This window comes from Periplaneta americana, chromosome 3 (assembly GCF_040183065.1).
Source record: "Periplaneta americana isolate PAMFEO1 chromosome 3, P.americana_PAMFEO1_priV1, whole genome shotgun sequence".
NCBI lineage: Eukaryota > Metazoa > Arthropoda > Insecta > Blattodea > Blattidae > Periplaneta > Periplaneta americana.
Genome location: NC_091119.1, coordinates 64,287,552 through 64,302,729, shown reverse-complemented (window position 1 = coordinate 64,302,729; position 15,178 = coordinate 64,287,552). Strand labels below are relative to the sequence as shown.

Genomic DNA, 15,178 nt, shown 5'->3' with positions numbered 1-15,178 from the left:
ACAGTGTAACATAGCCACTCGATTGATGTGATTTGTATAACCATTCAGATGACAGGACACTTGCAAAAAGCACTTAGTTGTCAATGTTATTTCATAAACACTTAGGTGACAATGTGACTTGCATAGCCACTAGATTTATGTGATTTGTATAACCATTCAGATGACAGGACACTTGCAAAAAGCACTTAATTGTCAATGTTATTTCATAAACACTTAGGTGACAATGTGACTTGTTAGCCACTAGATTTATGTGATTTGTATAACCATTCAGATGACAGGACACTTGCAAAAAGCACTTAGTTGTCAATGTTATTTCATAAACACTTAGGTGACAATGTGACTTGCATAGCCACTCGATTGATGTGATTTGTATAACATTTAGATGACAGGATGACTTCCATAGCACTTAGTTGTCAGTATGATTTTCATAAACATTCAAGTGAAAGTATTACTTGCGCAGCAATTTAGATCATAATATGATTTACTGGTATATATAACCATTCAAATGACAGGATGACTTGCACAGCATTTATTTATCAGTGTGACTTTCCCAAATATTCAGGTGACAAAGTGAATTGCTTAGCCACGCAGTTATCAGTGTGACTTTCATAAACATTGAGGTGACAATGTGACTTCTATAGTCACTCAGCTGATAGTGCGTCTTGCATTCTGAAATTGTGACACAGGCATGTTCATGGTCAACTACGACCAACAGAATTGGGGGTTGCTGCTCGAGTACCTGCAGAGCCCTGATCAGCAGATGCCTACAGCTACACGAGCTAAGTTGTTGCATGACGCCTGGAATTTGGCTTACGGTGGGGAGCTGAATATAGCAACTGCACTGAACATGACGCTGTTTCTGGAGCACGAGCAGAAATTGCCAGTATGGGAGGTCACGTTCACCATGATCAGCCACCTGGGACGCCGGGTCAGTGGCACAGCTGCAGGCCTCAAATTCGAGGTGAGAATCACACTCTTTTGCTGTGATATGAATAATTTTTCATCAGAAGTAGTTTAAAATTTACTATAAAGTAGTTACTGAGGTATAAAACAGAATGAGATTCTAAAAAGAGTGTATTCTAGAAAGTAGTAGGTCCTGACTTCACTGAAATTGTGGACAGTATCAGGTAAGGGGCTGTCCATTCCAGGGTACGTATGGGTAGGTAAAGACTCTTTAGCTGAAGCAAACACAACCATATATGCGAGGAAAAAACTTAAAAAATCTTGTGTTCTAGGAATTAGTAACCCTAATACAAGGATAAGTCAATAAATAAGTCGCAAACGTCGGTTTATAATAATCCGTGGCGCTACAGCCCGTGAAGGGCCTAGACCGACCAACCGGCTGCTGGCCTCACGCCCACATGCCGAAGCAGAGGTGGACGATCATCGAACCAGAATGGAGGTATTGTGTGGTTAGCACGATGATCCTCCCAGCCGTTATAGCTGGTATTCGCAACCGGATTTCGTTACCTATCGTAGCTCCCCAAGTGCATCACGATGCTGGGTGGGCACCAGTCCCATACGCTGGCCGAAATTTCATGCGAAAATAAACGTCGGTTTACCGAATACAATTTCAAATTTAGAGCATATATTTTGTCAGCAGAAAGCAGCATATGTATGCTAGGCAGTAGAGGCTGTACGGCATCCTGTGGCCCACGGTTAGTCAGTGACAGCCAGTGCAAGATGGCGGGTGTGCTGCATGACTGTACACGGGAAGAACAGCGGATGGTTGTGCGTTTTTTATGGGCCAAAGGACTGTCTACAGAAGAAGTGCAACGTGAAATGCGTCCCGTGTATGGTGAGAACTGTCTATCACAGAAAGCTGTGTTTAATTGGATCCAAGAGTTTAACAAAGGACGGTGAAATGTCAGAGTCCAAGAGCAGCCTGGTCGTCCTGCGGAGGTGTCAACTGAAGCCACAGTGCAGCGTGTGGAACACATGATTCGTAACAACCGGCATGTGACGTAGCCTGTGCTGTAAGTTGTTTGCATGGAACTGCTTATATCATCATGCATAAGCAGCAGAAGTTTCGTAAAGTTTGTGCATGGTGGGTCCCCCGCCAGTTGCCTGCAGAACACAAAATGAACAGAATGGGCCTGTCCTTACAGTACAGTGAGGAAGGAGAGGAGTTCATACGGCAAATTGTTACAGGGCCTGTGCTGTAAGTTGTTTGCATGGAACTGCTTATATCATCATGCATAAGCAGCAGAAGTTTCGTAAAGTTTGTGCATGGTGGGTCCCCCGCCAGTTGCCTGCAGAACACAAAATGAACAGAATGGGCCTGTCCTTACAGTACAGTGAGGAAGGAGAGGAGTTCATACGGCAAATTGTTACAGGGGAAGAGTCGTGGGTTCACCACTTGAAAACCGGAATCCAAACATCCTCCATGGAATGGAAACATCCTGCCTCCCCATCCAAAAAAAGTTCAATGCAAGGTCATGCTGACCGTGTTTTGGGACATGCAAGGCTCAAATTTCAGCCTCACGGTCAGACTGTGAATGCACCACTCTGCGGGAACTGCAACCAGGCCATTCACCACAAACGACCTGGACACCTGACAGTGAGCGTGATTCTTCTGGATGACAATTCCCGCCAACACACAGCCAGACAAACGCAGAAGCTGTTGCGAACATTTCATTGGGAACATTTGGAACATCCACCGTACAGTCCCGACTTAGCTCCCAGTGATTTTCATCTGTTCGGGCCCCTAAAAAAAAATCATCTGGGTGGCCGCCATTTTGAAAATTATGATACCGTAGCCCAAGAGGTCACTCATTAGCTGCGATAGCAGGCAAAAGACGTCTTTGCTGCTGGCTTTGAAGGACTTGTAAAGAGATGGGATAAGTGTCTGAATGTACAGAGTGAATATGTTGAAAAATGAAATAAATTTCAGGCAGTTACTCTGAGTATTATTGTACTTATCCCCTTTTGCGACTTATTTATTGACATACTCTCATACATGAAATTTGTAATTACTCATAATTATGCTTTGTCATCCTTGGTGTATACTGGTAACCATGCTAGCCACTGGATCCAAAGTTTTAGGTTCATGCCCGACTAAAGGAAATGGACTTTAAATGGTGTTAGAATCCTTACCATGGTTTCCTTCAGAAGAGAAGTAAAGCTGTCATTGATGACTATAGACGAAATTTGTCTGTCATTTCTCTCCCACGTTGCTTTTCGAAGTTGAATAACCTTAGCAGTTGAAAGTGTCGTCAAATAAAACACTACTACCTAACATACCTCATAAGCCCTGCAAACGACCCGAGGGGAAGCAAAGATAAAAATAAAAAAAAATTAAAGAAAAGAAAAAACTGAGTGTATCAAGAGTTCTGAAACTAGCTTTCAATAAAATCCAAAGGAAAATAGGGCATGAGACCTCTAAAAGATAAATTAAGTGACCCAAAGGAGATAAAGAGCTACTTTTTGAAAGTTTCATAATGATATTAATAACAAGAAGTTGAGAGGAAAATCTAAACATATGAGCATTTCTGAATCCTTGTATTGGGTTACTGGTACTTCTAAAACTTCGTAACTGTGTCTGAGAAAATTCTACAAGAGAGCAAAGTAACTTCCTATTCTTTTTATACCACAGTCAACAATTCTTATGCATTTATTATTTATAAGATATAAAAATATATCTAGATTACAAAATGTTATTTGAAAACGGACTTCGAAAATAGAAACAAATTTCAACGTTCAGAAAAAATTGGGCTTAAGTGGTTTTGCAAATAACCCGACAATATGCTGCCCTACCAAAGGGATTTAGATAATGGCAATCAATCCAAAAAAAAAAAAGGGAAAATGGACAGTTTATTGCTAAACACTCAGTCTGTAGACACAGCATTTCTGATTATGGTGGTGGTGACGATGATAAATGAAGGTGGTGATAGTGGTGGCTTAAAATGCCACTATTTGATTTCATGCTATGTTGCAGGATTACACACGCTGCATTCTCACAAGACTGTACAACACTCTTGGAGAGCCACAGCCAGAAGAATGTCCCAAGAAGACGAAACTGCGGTCACTCACTCACTTCTACTTGTGCCAGCTAGGTTACCAGCCCTGCGTGAAAGAAGCAAGAGCTTCTTACTCCAGATGGATGCAGAGTGAAGATCCTGATGCAGGAAACCCGTAAGTACAGGTCACCACGTTCATACGTACATACGCAATAATTACCATAAAGCTAGGAAATATGACACTACTGAAATGCAGTGTAGCTCCCAGCTTCAGAGCATTATTCATTTTGTGGGTGTTCGCAATGGCCTCTTACTCTATCTCAGCACCCTGTATATGAGCAACGGATTCCAAATTGTGAACTGGAAACTGTATTTATTGGGCATTTACAAAAGTGCCCTGACATTGTTTGTACTGGTTAGGCAGAATGGAGTGGGCGATCTTTTGTACTGTTACCTTAAAAAAATACGACCCTGGTGTCGGAACTTGTAAGCAGTTATGAAATGTCAGGAGACAGTAGATCTCAAGACTTGGCTGTAATTGCAGTGATTTAAAATGAAGTGTCAATGAGTACTTGATTAAATGGCGAACTTACTCGTGTTAATTATGTAAGCATGTGCGGCTTACAGCTGTTTCGGTGCTACTAGTACACAAATACAGTCAGCGCGCATCAAGAGATGACGCCAAGACACAGAAGGCTCTGAGGATGGTGTCAAGTACCATCGAAACAGCTGTAAGCCGCACATGCTTACATAATTAACATGAGTAAGTTCGCCATTTAATCAAGTTTTTATATTCAAGTGTCAAAAGTAGTGTACGAAAGATTCAAAATGGATTGTCAATGAATGCTGCAGAATAGTAATCTTAGTATTTACTTTCCGAAACTTTACTCCCTAACAATGATTAATGGAGAACTTATAAAAATGTAGAACGCAAACTTAAAACTCAGCCCAGTTTTACCCAAGAAGTCAAGAAATTATAAACTAAATATAATATTTCAACCTCAGATAAAGTTGAGCTATTTCCACAACCAACACCTCCACTCTCACTGCCGGAAATTAGATGTGAAGAAGGGCTAAACGCAATATTACGCCTCAAATATTGAAACAACTAGCACTTGAAACCATACATACGTGATATCCCGCCCCTGAGTGGTTACATATATACACAGACGGATCTCTCCTAGACAAAAATGCAAATGCTGAGGCAGGAATCTACAGCAATATCTTCAGTTTCTATATCACACTGGGTCCATTAGCAACGCACTATGATGGAGAATTACAGGCAATTAACACAGTCCTTCAGCAACTCATGAGTCACATTAACAAATTCATAAAAGTTGTGATACTCATGGATTCCAAGGCAGGACTACAAGCAATAAGATCACTAAACCCTGAAAATTCTAAAATAAGAGAAATACACACCCTTGCAAAATTAATTCAAGCATTACATAAGGAAATTGTAATCCAATGGGTACCAGCACATTGCCAAATTGAAGGAAATGAAGCAGCTGACCTTCTTGCAAAAAAAGGAACAACCATTAAACAAACTACTAATCCTAAATTATCCTTCCAGAATGTTAAAATCTGGATCTAACACAAAGTGTATCAAGCCTACAGGACAAGACATTCTGAAGATAACGAGAACAAATCCTGGAGCATACTGTTGAAGGACAAATCTATCATTTCTGATCTACCCCAGAAGAAATCTGTGGCATTGTTTCGCTTCACTACTCGTCATGACTGCTTGGCCTTACACCTGTATAGGATTGGTATATTTCCTTCGCCACACTGTAGGTACTCTCTGCTTGGACGTGAATTCCATCGTGAATAAAGACCACTTACTGCAGTGTCCAGCAATTACGAAGATTAATGCTGATATAGCATCTCAGCCTACAAGTTACTACTGGGACACAGTGGGAGAATGGAGGAAATCTAAGTTCCATAAGCATTGGCAACAGCAACAACAACAACTTTCCGAAACTAAACATAATATGATTATACAGTAGCTATTTTCAATATACATTAAATCTGAAATCTTGTTGACAGTTTGGTAGTTATACAGACAAATAACTTAGTTTAGTTCTTCAATGTTCCTTTCCATTAAATCAATTGTAGTTTTTATATAAAATACACGCTTTTAAAATATGTTGTTGTTTTCTAATGCCAGGCGTTTGACAATAAAGTCATTTGACCTCTTGCACTCCAATATTTTTCAAAGATATTATCATGGTCAGTCAATGAAGCACAGATTTTGAGGTGTTCCGAATCCATTTCTGGTTTGAGTTGCACAATGGGCAGTTAGGGAACTGATATATTCTAATTCTATGCAGGTGTTTGGCCAAACAATCATGGCCTGTTGCCAATCTAAATGCAGCTACAGACGATTTTCGTGGTAAATTTGGAATTAACTGTGGATTATGATGCAGAGAGTTCCATTTTTTCCCTTGAGATTGTGTTATCAAATTTTGTTATATGGGGGACTATTTACCTCCGGATAATTTTACCTTAATGGTACTCATTTCATATTGGAGTGAAAATGGCAAGTTGTAGCAGTTTCAAGTGAACACCATATTTTAACGTTTTGGTGGCTACTTCATTCACACACAACCCCCAGAATGTCTGGAGGACCACACCCGCTATTGGTCGACAGGTCCATTGGTCCTAGCTGGGAGATCTTGTTGATCACCAGCTTTCCCTCCTTAAGCCACTGGAGGACGATTTTAGTGGCATAGCAGGTCAGCACTAGGAACAGAAAAGTAGAAAGGGTAGGAAGGAAAGTGAAATGAACTCCTAGACCTCGAATGCTCTAATGCCGTCGGGGTTTGAAGAAAGTAAGAGTTCAGTCAGAGGACTGGATAGGAAAAGTTAAAGAGGGAATTAGGTATTGAATAGAGGAAAATTATACCAAATTCAGTCATTAACTCATCAAGCTGACCACTGCTAATTGATGAGTACCCCTCCCTTTAGTTCAGCTCGTAAAATTATGCTTACTAACAGTTGCACCATGGGACATTGGGTATTTGTCCAGGTTGGTTCCTTAAAGCCTTCAATTGGAAGGATTAATGGCTCTCCCCCCTGTATCCGACAGATACGCTTTTTTAAAATATAGCTAAACAAGTAGTAATGTCATTGCTATCTTAATGAATCATGATAGTTACAAAATCTGCGTGTGAAAAATAATGCCACCTCTAAGCTACATGGATGGGCAGTAACCGAAATGTTTTTCTGCACAGTGAATGCTGTTATGCTTTTTTAAAGAGTTGCGCAGTTGTGAGATCGTGTTAAAATTTTTTGCTCAGAACTGCTGCAATAGAAGATCAGAGCATCTAAATTAGAGGGAACCTTGATATAAACATAAGTTTGATAGTGCTTCTAAATGCAATTTTAGAAGCATAAGGAAACTTTTTTTTTTCTAAAGAAGTCTTCGCCATTCTTCGACCTTTTAGACAGTGTCATTCTTATATTGTAAAACAGACTGCATACCCGGAAACATGACATATAGACTTATACCAGGGGCGGCCCGTCCTTATGTGCTACAGTGCTACAGCACAATGATAATTTTTGCTCAAATAATGTATTTGATCTGCCATTTGACAATTTCCCGTGGTTATGTTCATGACGCGTTACAAGTGTTTAGTCTTCGCTCTTCGCTCTTTGATGCCTCAGGGGGTACGTTGTGCTACTCAAAACTCTACATGAAAATGTAGACAATTAATGCGCATGTGCGAAGCTGAAATCACTGCCCTGATTGGCTATTTTTACGCGGGGAAGTGCTGTAGTCAGCTTCAGCACAACACAGCTTGGAGATTGCAAAAGTAAAGCGTAACGAAAGAATGCTTGTTTGTGGAAGAACTCTGAACTATGCACAATGTATTTGGTAATTCAAGTGTCCTGCTGCCATCTGCCTGTTTTTTGAGGTTCCTCCTGAATCAGTCAGCAAGCGACGGAGAATGGAATCCCAGAAAATTGATGCCAAGGAAGTATATGACCGTATAATTCAGGAAGCTACTCACCGTTTCCAGTCTTTAAGCTACCTAGACGCAACAAAATTGTTAAACAGCAAATTTTTTGACAATTTTTCGCATAATTTTCCTGAACGACAACTTGAAGTTGCTGTCAACAGCTATACTGTACTGAACAAAAGTGTTAAAGACACAACTTTGAGTTCTATACGGAAGACCAGACTTCCGGAATATAGATGGCTGTTCAATTGTTACAATACATAGTCTCCAACAATTCACAGGATCCATTCTGTGAAGTAACGAAGTTGTTAAATATTTTGGTTACAAAACCAATGACCACTGCTGAGTCAGAAAGAAGTTTTTCTTGCTTAAAACGCATAAAAACGTTTTTTAAGGAACACTATGTCCCAGGATCGCCTCACTGCTCTTGCAATACTGTCAATAGAAAATAGTATGATGTGTATGATGTCCAAGATGGAGGGGTTTAACACCAGGGTAAATGACAAGTTCTGCAGTAGGAAGGAACCTCATATGGACTTCATATTTCGTCACTAGACGAGTCTCAAATTAAGATAAATACATTTATGTGTATACAGTAGGCCAATATAGAGATTGTAGCACACTCATTATTTTGACCACCAGCCGCTACTGACTTATACTGGTATAACATGTTTTCCAGACGGAGAGAGGGTCATTGTCGATGTATATTGTGCTTTCATAGCTTAAAAATGACACTCTAGTAGAGTGCTCCATAACATGTGGCAAAAATGTCACAAAGTAAACGCAGTAGGAGTTTATAGGCGACTCCAGTACCAAGTTTTTCCGACAGAATGCTTTTTTTTTTTCTTTTAATAACATATAGATACAGGTATTATTTATACTTTGACAATAACTGCTTTCTGAAACGAACCACCGATACAAAAGAAAACTCTTGGTCTTGTATAATAATGCAGTCTGCTGCTGACAGTGTTCCAGAGTCAGCCATCTGCACAGTGTTCCAGTGGGGCACCATGGAGGAATGGGAATTTGGTCTACAGAGACTTGTGCAGCTTCCAGCAAGCAGGAAACAGTCAGAGCGCCATTACCTGCTGAAGACGCTGGCAAGCTGCCCACGCCAGGAGGAGAAGGTTGAAAGGTACCAGTACATCTTTGATCAAGAATGCATGTCATGGATTTAGGAGACTTCATTGTAATTTCATTGTTGTTGTTTTCTAATGCCAGGCGTTTGACAATAAAGTCATTTGACCTCTTGCACTCCAATATTTTTCAAAGATATTATCATGGTCAACCACTGAAGCACAGATTTTGAGGTGTAATTTCATTGTTGTTAGATAGCTTATCACGTATCTTGGTTATAAATTAATGCTATTCGTCAGTAACAAGTGAAGTGCAATAAAAACTGTACCTAATGATTCCTTCTCACTCCAGTCTTTAAATTGACCTCTTCATTACACTTCTGGACGTCAACAGTTGCACTAAGCCGGCACCCCATAGTATTTTATACAGACAATATCTGCAGTGCTCGGGAAAAGTGACATAAGTCAGTTTCCACAAACCTTTTTTGATATTTATTGACAACTTACGGAACATCTGCTCGATTTGAAAAAAAATACATAAGTATTTCTTCCATTACAATAATTCATACAAAAAAAATCAAATCGACATAAACCAGTGTAAGTTGTCAATAAATTATCAAAAAAGGTTTGTGGAAACTGACTTATGTCACTTTTCCCAGGCATTGCAGATATTTGCACAAGGAATGTCGACGGTGACTAAGCACCCCATAATGAATCTTAGTCCACTATGAAAATATAATCCATGTTATAACAAAATTCTGGGACTCCATTTCAATACCACTGGGAAAATTACCACATACACGAAAACACATCCACACATAATGTCATATTGTTTACAACAATCAACAAAACTGAACAAATTGTTGCTGCAGGATTGTAAGTCGAATAGAAAATTAATCACTAATGTACTGTTGAGTTACTTCAATAAATAACTAAATAATAACTTCACTGTGTTAACATTATAAATTTTTGGTGTTATGTTACCTGATTGACTAATTTTTTATTTCGATGTTGTTTGCATCATCCTCTGAATACCAATGAGAACCAGTACCTACTAGCACTATCTTCTGGTTTCTTGTTGTGGTGCAGTGTGTTCACGATTGTATATAAAAGAGTGTGTGTTCTGAAACACTCCAACACAACAAGAAACCAGAAAATAGTGCTGGTACTCACTAGGATTCAGAGGGTGATGCAAACAACATCGAAACTAGTCACTCAGATTGTCATAACACCTCTCTTTACATAGATTATTCGCCTAACAGTGCATATACTGTAGGAGTCCTGGCCGCCAAATCACTTAAATGAGTGTGCTCCTTGTGTGATGACTGTTGGTTTAATACTGTATATAAATTATGTCAATATATTATAAGTCGAACATAGAGTAAGGCCACAAAGGGGAATAAACCAAAGAAGAAAGATTCGATCCAGTGCAGTGGGTTGAACTTGGGCGTAGGTCAGTGGTTACAGCATCCAGCAGTGCGTAGAACTGGTAGTCCCGGGTTCGATCCTTGGCACTGGAGCGAATTTTTCTCCATTAAGAACAAATGGTAACGATCACAGATAATTCTGTAGGACCAAAAATTAATCTTTACATCTATACTAATAATAAATCTGTAGCCGAAATTTTTCTGGTAATTTTCGATTTTCCAAAAATAATTGGACCTAACATATATAATTAACCACCCTGAAACCGAAAATCGCATTTTTGAAATTTTTGTTTGTATGTCTGTCTGTATGTTTGTTACCTTTTCACGCGATAATGGCTGAACCGATTTATATGAAAATTGGAATATAAATTAAGTTTGTTGTAACTTAGACTTTAGGCTATATGGCACTCAAAATACTTTATTTAAAAGGGGGGTTATAAGGGGCCTGAATTAAATCAAAATATCTCGCTTATTATTGATTTTTGTGAAAAATGTTACAAAACAAAAGTTTCTTTAAAATGATTTCTGATAAGTTTTATTCTTTACAAAATTTTGATAGGACTGATATTTAATGAGATAAATGAGTTTTAAAATTAAAATAACGCCATCTAAGACGGTGCAATGAATTAAGAACAAATGACTTCGTCTATAAGGGGCCTTGGACAACAACAATCGAAACAGGGGCCTTGGACATCAACAATCGAAAGCTATTAAACATAGCCTACAGACAATGTTTCTGTGTTTGTATGAAGTAATATCAGAAGCTAAATTAACAGATTTGTATAATTAATTATTATTTCACCATTGGAAAATGTAGTTTCTCTAGATGGACATAATGCTATAATGTTATTACAGTAACTTCTTAGTAAATCGAGGACAGGTAAGATTAAAATAGCTTCTTATGCACAGAAAATTTGATAGGCTATTTTTTACATACGTTTTCTGTATTTCTTAAAATAATATTTATGTACACTCATTTTAATCTCAGAGAATTAACGAACAACGAAAGTGTATTGATTTAGTATGCAGTAATAGTATGTTAGCTTAGCAATCCATTATTTTATAATTCAAATTTTAACTATGCTCAATTGAATCGTGTTAAAATACATAAAATATATATGCAATAAATGCAATGCAAAAAAAAAAAAAATTGGGTAATGAGCGAAGCAGATTATCTTGCGCTGTTGTAAAAGTTGTTCCCTGGATCAAATGTCCTATTTTAATTATGTAATTACTTTATATTTGTTTCTAACAGGTGCAGCGGAGCGCACGGGTACGGCTAGTAGAGAATAATTTACTAAAAAATAAGAAATGTGTTGATATTAAGGACAGAATTTACATGCTAGCATGCCACGAAAAACAGTAGTTCCGCTACTTATGATGATCACGACTATCTAGTTGAACATCGATGCAAGATAAGCTGCCTGCACATAAATACATTAAATGCATAGTAGGTAGGGTGAATATATTTTGAGCCAAAACTGGATGAGACCACAGCTTCTTGAACTGAAATCTGAACAGGTCACGGTTCAGCTCGCTTCCCCATATAAAAATAAATATGGTACTGGTATATAAAACTTAAAACTGTATACCAACTGATACATCACTTGTGTAATGTATCTCTCTCTTCTGCCCTTAGGAATGCATTACTTGAAATAAATGCTTTATTTCTCCATTTTTGCAACGATATATATAAACACAATAACAGAAATTAAATGTAATCATTTAGAAGTGGTCTTTGTAGCGCTGAGTGATAGATCAATAAATTATTTTAAAAATGTAATTGACATATATCCCGCACCGTGGCATCATGGTCTAAGGCATCCTGCCTAGGACTCACATTACGGAATGCGCTCTGGGTCGAGTCCTCATGGGAGAAGAAATTTTCTCATGAAATTTCGGCCAGTGTACGGGACCGGTGCCCACCCAGCATCGTGATGCTATGATAGGTAGTGAAATCCGCTTGCGAAAGCCAGCTATAACGGCTGGGGGGATCATCGTGCTAACCACATGGTACCGCCATTCTGGTTGGATGATCATCCACCTTTGCTTCGGCATGTGAGCGTGAGGCCAGCAGCTGGCTGGTCGGTCTAGGCTCTTCATGGGCTGTAGTGCCATGTATTATTATTATTATTATTATTATTATTATTATTATTATTATTATTATTATTATCATCACTACTACTACTACTACTACTACTACTACTACTACTACTACTACTATTATTATTATTATTATTATTATTATTATTATTATTATTATTATTATTATTAATTGACACATATGTAATGTTCGGCATAATACACCTTTGTATTTGCTGTTCCTGTTTCGTTTATTAATTTAAAAAATAGAAAAAAAAACTTCCTTTCCTCGCACATTATGATTCAAAACTTCTGATGAATAATCATAGTTCATTCTTGTTAAAACATTGATTACTAATTCGCTTTGATAACATTAAACAGAAAATGAAATAAATCCTATGAACTGTATTTTCTTTTAATATGTCTTACAATTGGATTTCCATAACAAAGTTCTATCTCAAGCATGCATTTTTTAAGGATACAGTACCTTTTCAGTAAGCCCATCGCAACCCTCATCCTCTTTCACAATAGCCCTGCCAAGACTCTGGAATTTGCTACCTGCTAGCAACAGGGACTGTCGAAATAAAATTGAATTCAAACGCAAACTTATTAGGCTCTTGGTCAGTAATTGAGACTCGTTCAGACATGGTTTCCTGTAAATAGTTCTCTTAATCTATCACAAAATATTTTAATATCCGGTAATTTCATCACTATACAATTTTGTTATTCTCGGTTTAATTTGTAATTCAGTAAATACAAAAAATGTTCTTTGTTCTTAACTTCCATGATAAATTGTCTAACTTTCATTAATCAGGTAATCTTTTCGTACTTTGATTTTTATTATAATTGTAATTGTAAATTTAATATTAATTGTAATTTTATTCTTCATATTGTAGTTGTAATCCCCTGGTAGAGAGGCAGAGAAGGCCTGATGGTTAAATAAATAAATACTACTACTGCTATCCCTTAAGACAGTCTTTAAAAGGCCCAAGTCCTGCTGGGTGTAGACTTAAGAGTTACATCACTTCCCTCACATGCTCACTTTTGTTACAGAATCCTCAACATCACACTGCTGGAGGGCAATGACAACTTCACAGAAGCTGATGCACGTCTGGTGCTTAGCATGATGTCTGGAAGCGCCAATGGCTACACCACGCTCTTGAACTTCCTCTCCAGGAACTGGGATGACCTTAAGCAGAGGTAACCAGTCCTTTCAACTGAAGAGATTTAGATTTAGTTTTTCCATTTCATCGTCATCATCGTCGTCATCGTCATCATCATAATCATAATCATCCTCGTCCTCACTGATTGGTCTTGGTTGACCACTGAGTCTCCAATGCCTAATTTTATTAATAAATAGCCTTTCTCTTTTTATGGTTGTGGTTTAATATTAATAAAACAATTTGAGATGGAGTCCAGATTCAATTTTAATTTTTAAGTTAGTATTTTTCGTTAATGAATTGAGAATATTTAATGCAGGTATATTTATATTCCTAAAACAATCAAACCTTAAACTGAGCTGTATGGCACTGCAGCCACAAAAGGGCTAGGACAGATGAAAATATGTTCAACATTTGAAAACATCGTGCTTTCTATACAATCATCAATTTAAAAAAGTCGAATATAAACCACTACTCTTGATTAAATCTCATAGTACCAAACAAAAACACCACATGAGAATATGGTGAAAGTGAAAATCATGCTATCCGTTTATCACAAGAGTAACACTTGGTATTAGACATTATGTATGGCGCAGACCTCTGACAATTGCATCAGACTCCTATAATAATTGGACAACATTTATATAAAAGGGACCTAGTGACGTTAAAAAGTACCAGCACTCAAAAAATCTGTACAATATTTTATGTTACCAGTAAGAAATTAAAATTTTAATAAAAGAACGTTGGTTGGTTGGTTTCCAATGACTCCATCACTTGTGTATTTTAACCCAATTGATATCTCGTCTCTCAGTATAACCAACAGAAGATTCTTCTGGGAGGCATGGCCAGTTTGTTATTTATTTCGCATTACTCAGGGGGCATATGCAACTTAAAGGATGTTACGGACGCAAATAACATTTCCTCCCATAAAGAAACGTTTTCATAACTTTTACGTCTGTATATATATCATTCTCATCAAAGTTTTATTCTTATTGAGAGATTATTTTCCTTTAAACAAGAGAAAGTTATACCGTGTACCACAGAAGTCAGTTGGAAAATGGGAAACATTACTCTAATTGGAAATACAATAATTGTATACAGTATGTTCACTACCGCAAATGTTCAAAATGTGCTCCATCTCCATTTACTTGCAGACAGTGCCTCCTTCGATCCTAACATTCTTCTGTCATGTTTAAAAGTGTTGCAGGTCGGATGTCTTGGATAACATGAGTGATCCTTTGTTTCAAGTCATCTATAGATATAGGCTGTCTGAAAAACGTGCTGTTTCACAAATTCCCAAAGAAAGAAATCAAAGGTTGTGAGGTCTGGTGACCTTGGAGGCCATGACTGAGGTCCACCTCGTCCAATTCACTGCACACCGAACATCTCATTTAGTTTCTGGCAAACTGTTAGAGCATGTGTCGTGGCCCCATCTTAAAGAAACTTCATTACAGTGCTATCCAGCAATTCCCCATGTGTGTGTTGGTTTACATTTCCATAAAAGAAATATGG

The 15,178-nt window shown here is 38.0% G+C and overlaps 1 protein-coding gene across 2 annotated transcripts in view; it reads left to right on the top strand.

The window, feature by feature from the left end:
- LOC138696101 (aminopeptidase N-like) overlaps window positions 1-15,178 on the top strand; it is a 50,596-nt gene that overhangs the window by 32,225 nt on the left and 3,193 nt on the right. For both annotated transcript variants that reach the window (XM_069820642.1, XM_069820641.1), the window contains exons 9-12: window positions 687-961; window positions 3,938-4,134; window positions 8,889-9,056; window positions 13,560-13,706. In XM_069820642.1, coding sequence (XP_069676743.1) covers window positions 687-961; window positions 3,938-4,134; window positions 8,889-9,056; window positions 13,560-13,706 — 787 coding nt within the window. The remainder of the gene's footprint in view (window positions 1-686; window positions 962-3,937; window positions 4,135-8,888; window positions 9,057-13,559; window positions 13,707-15,178) is intronic.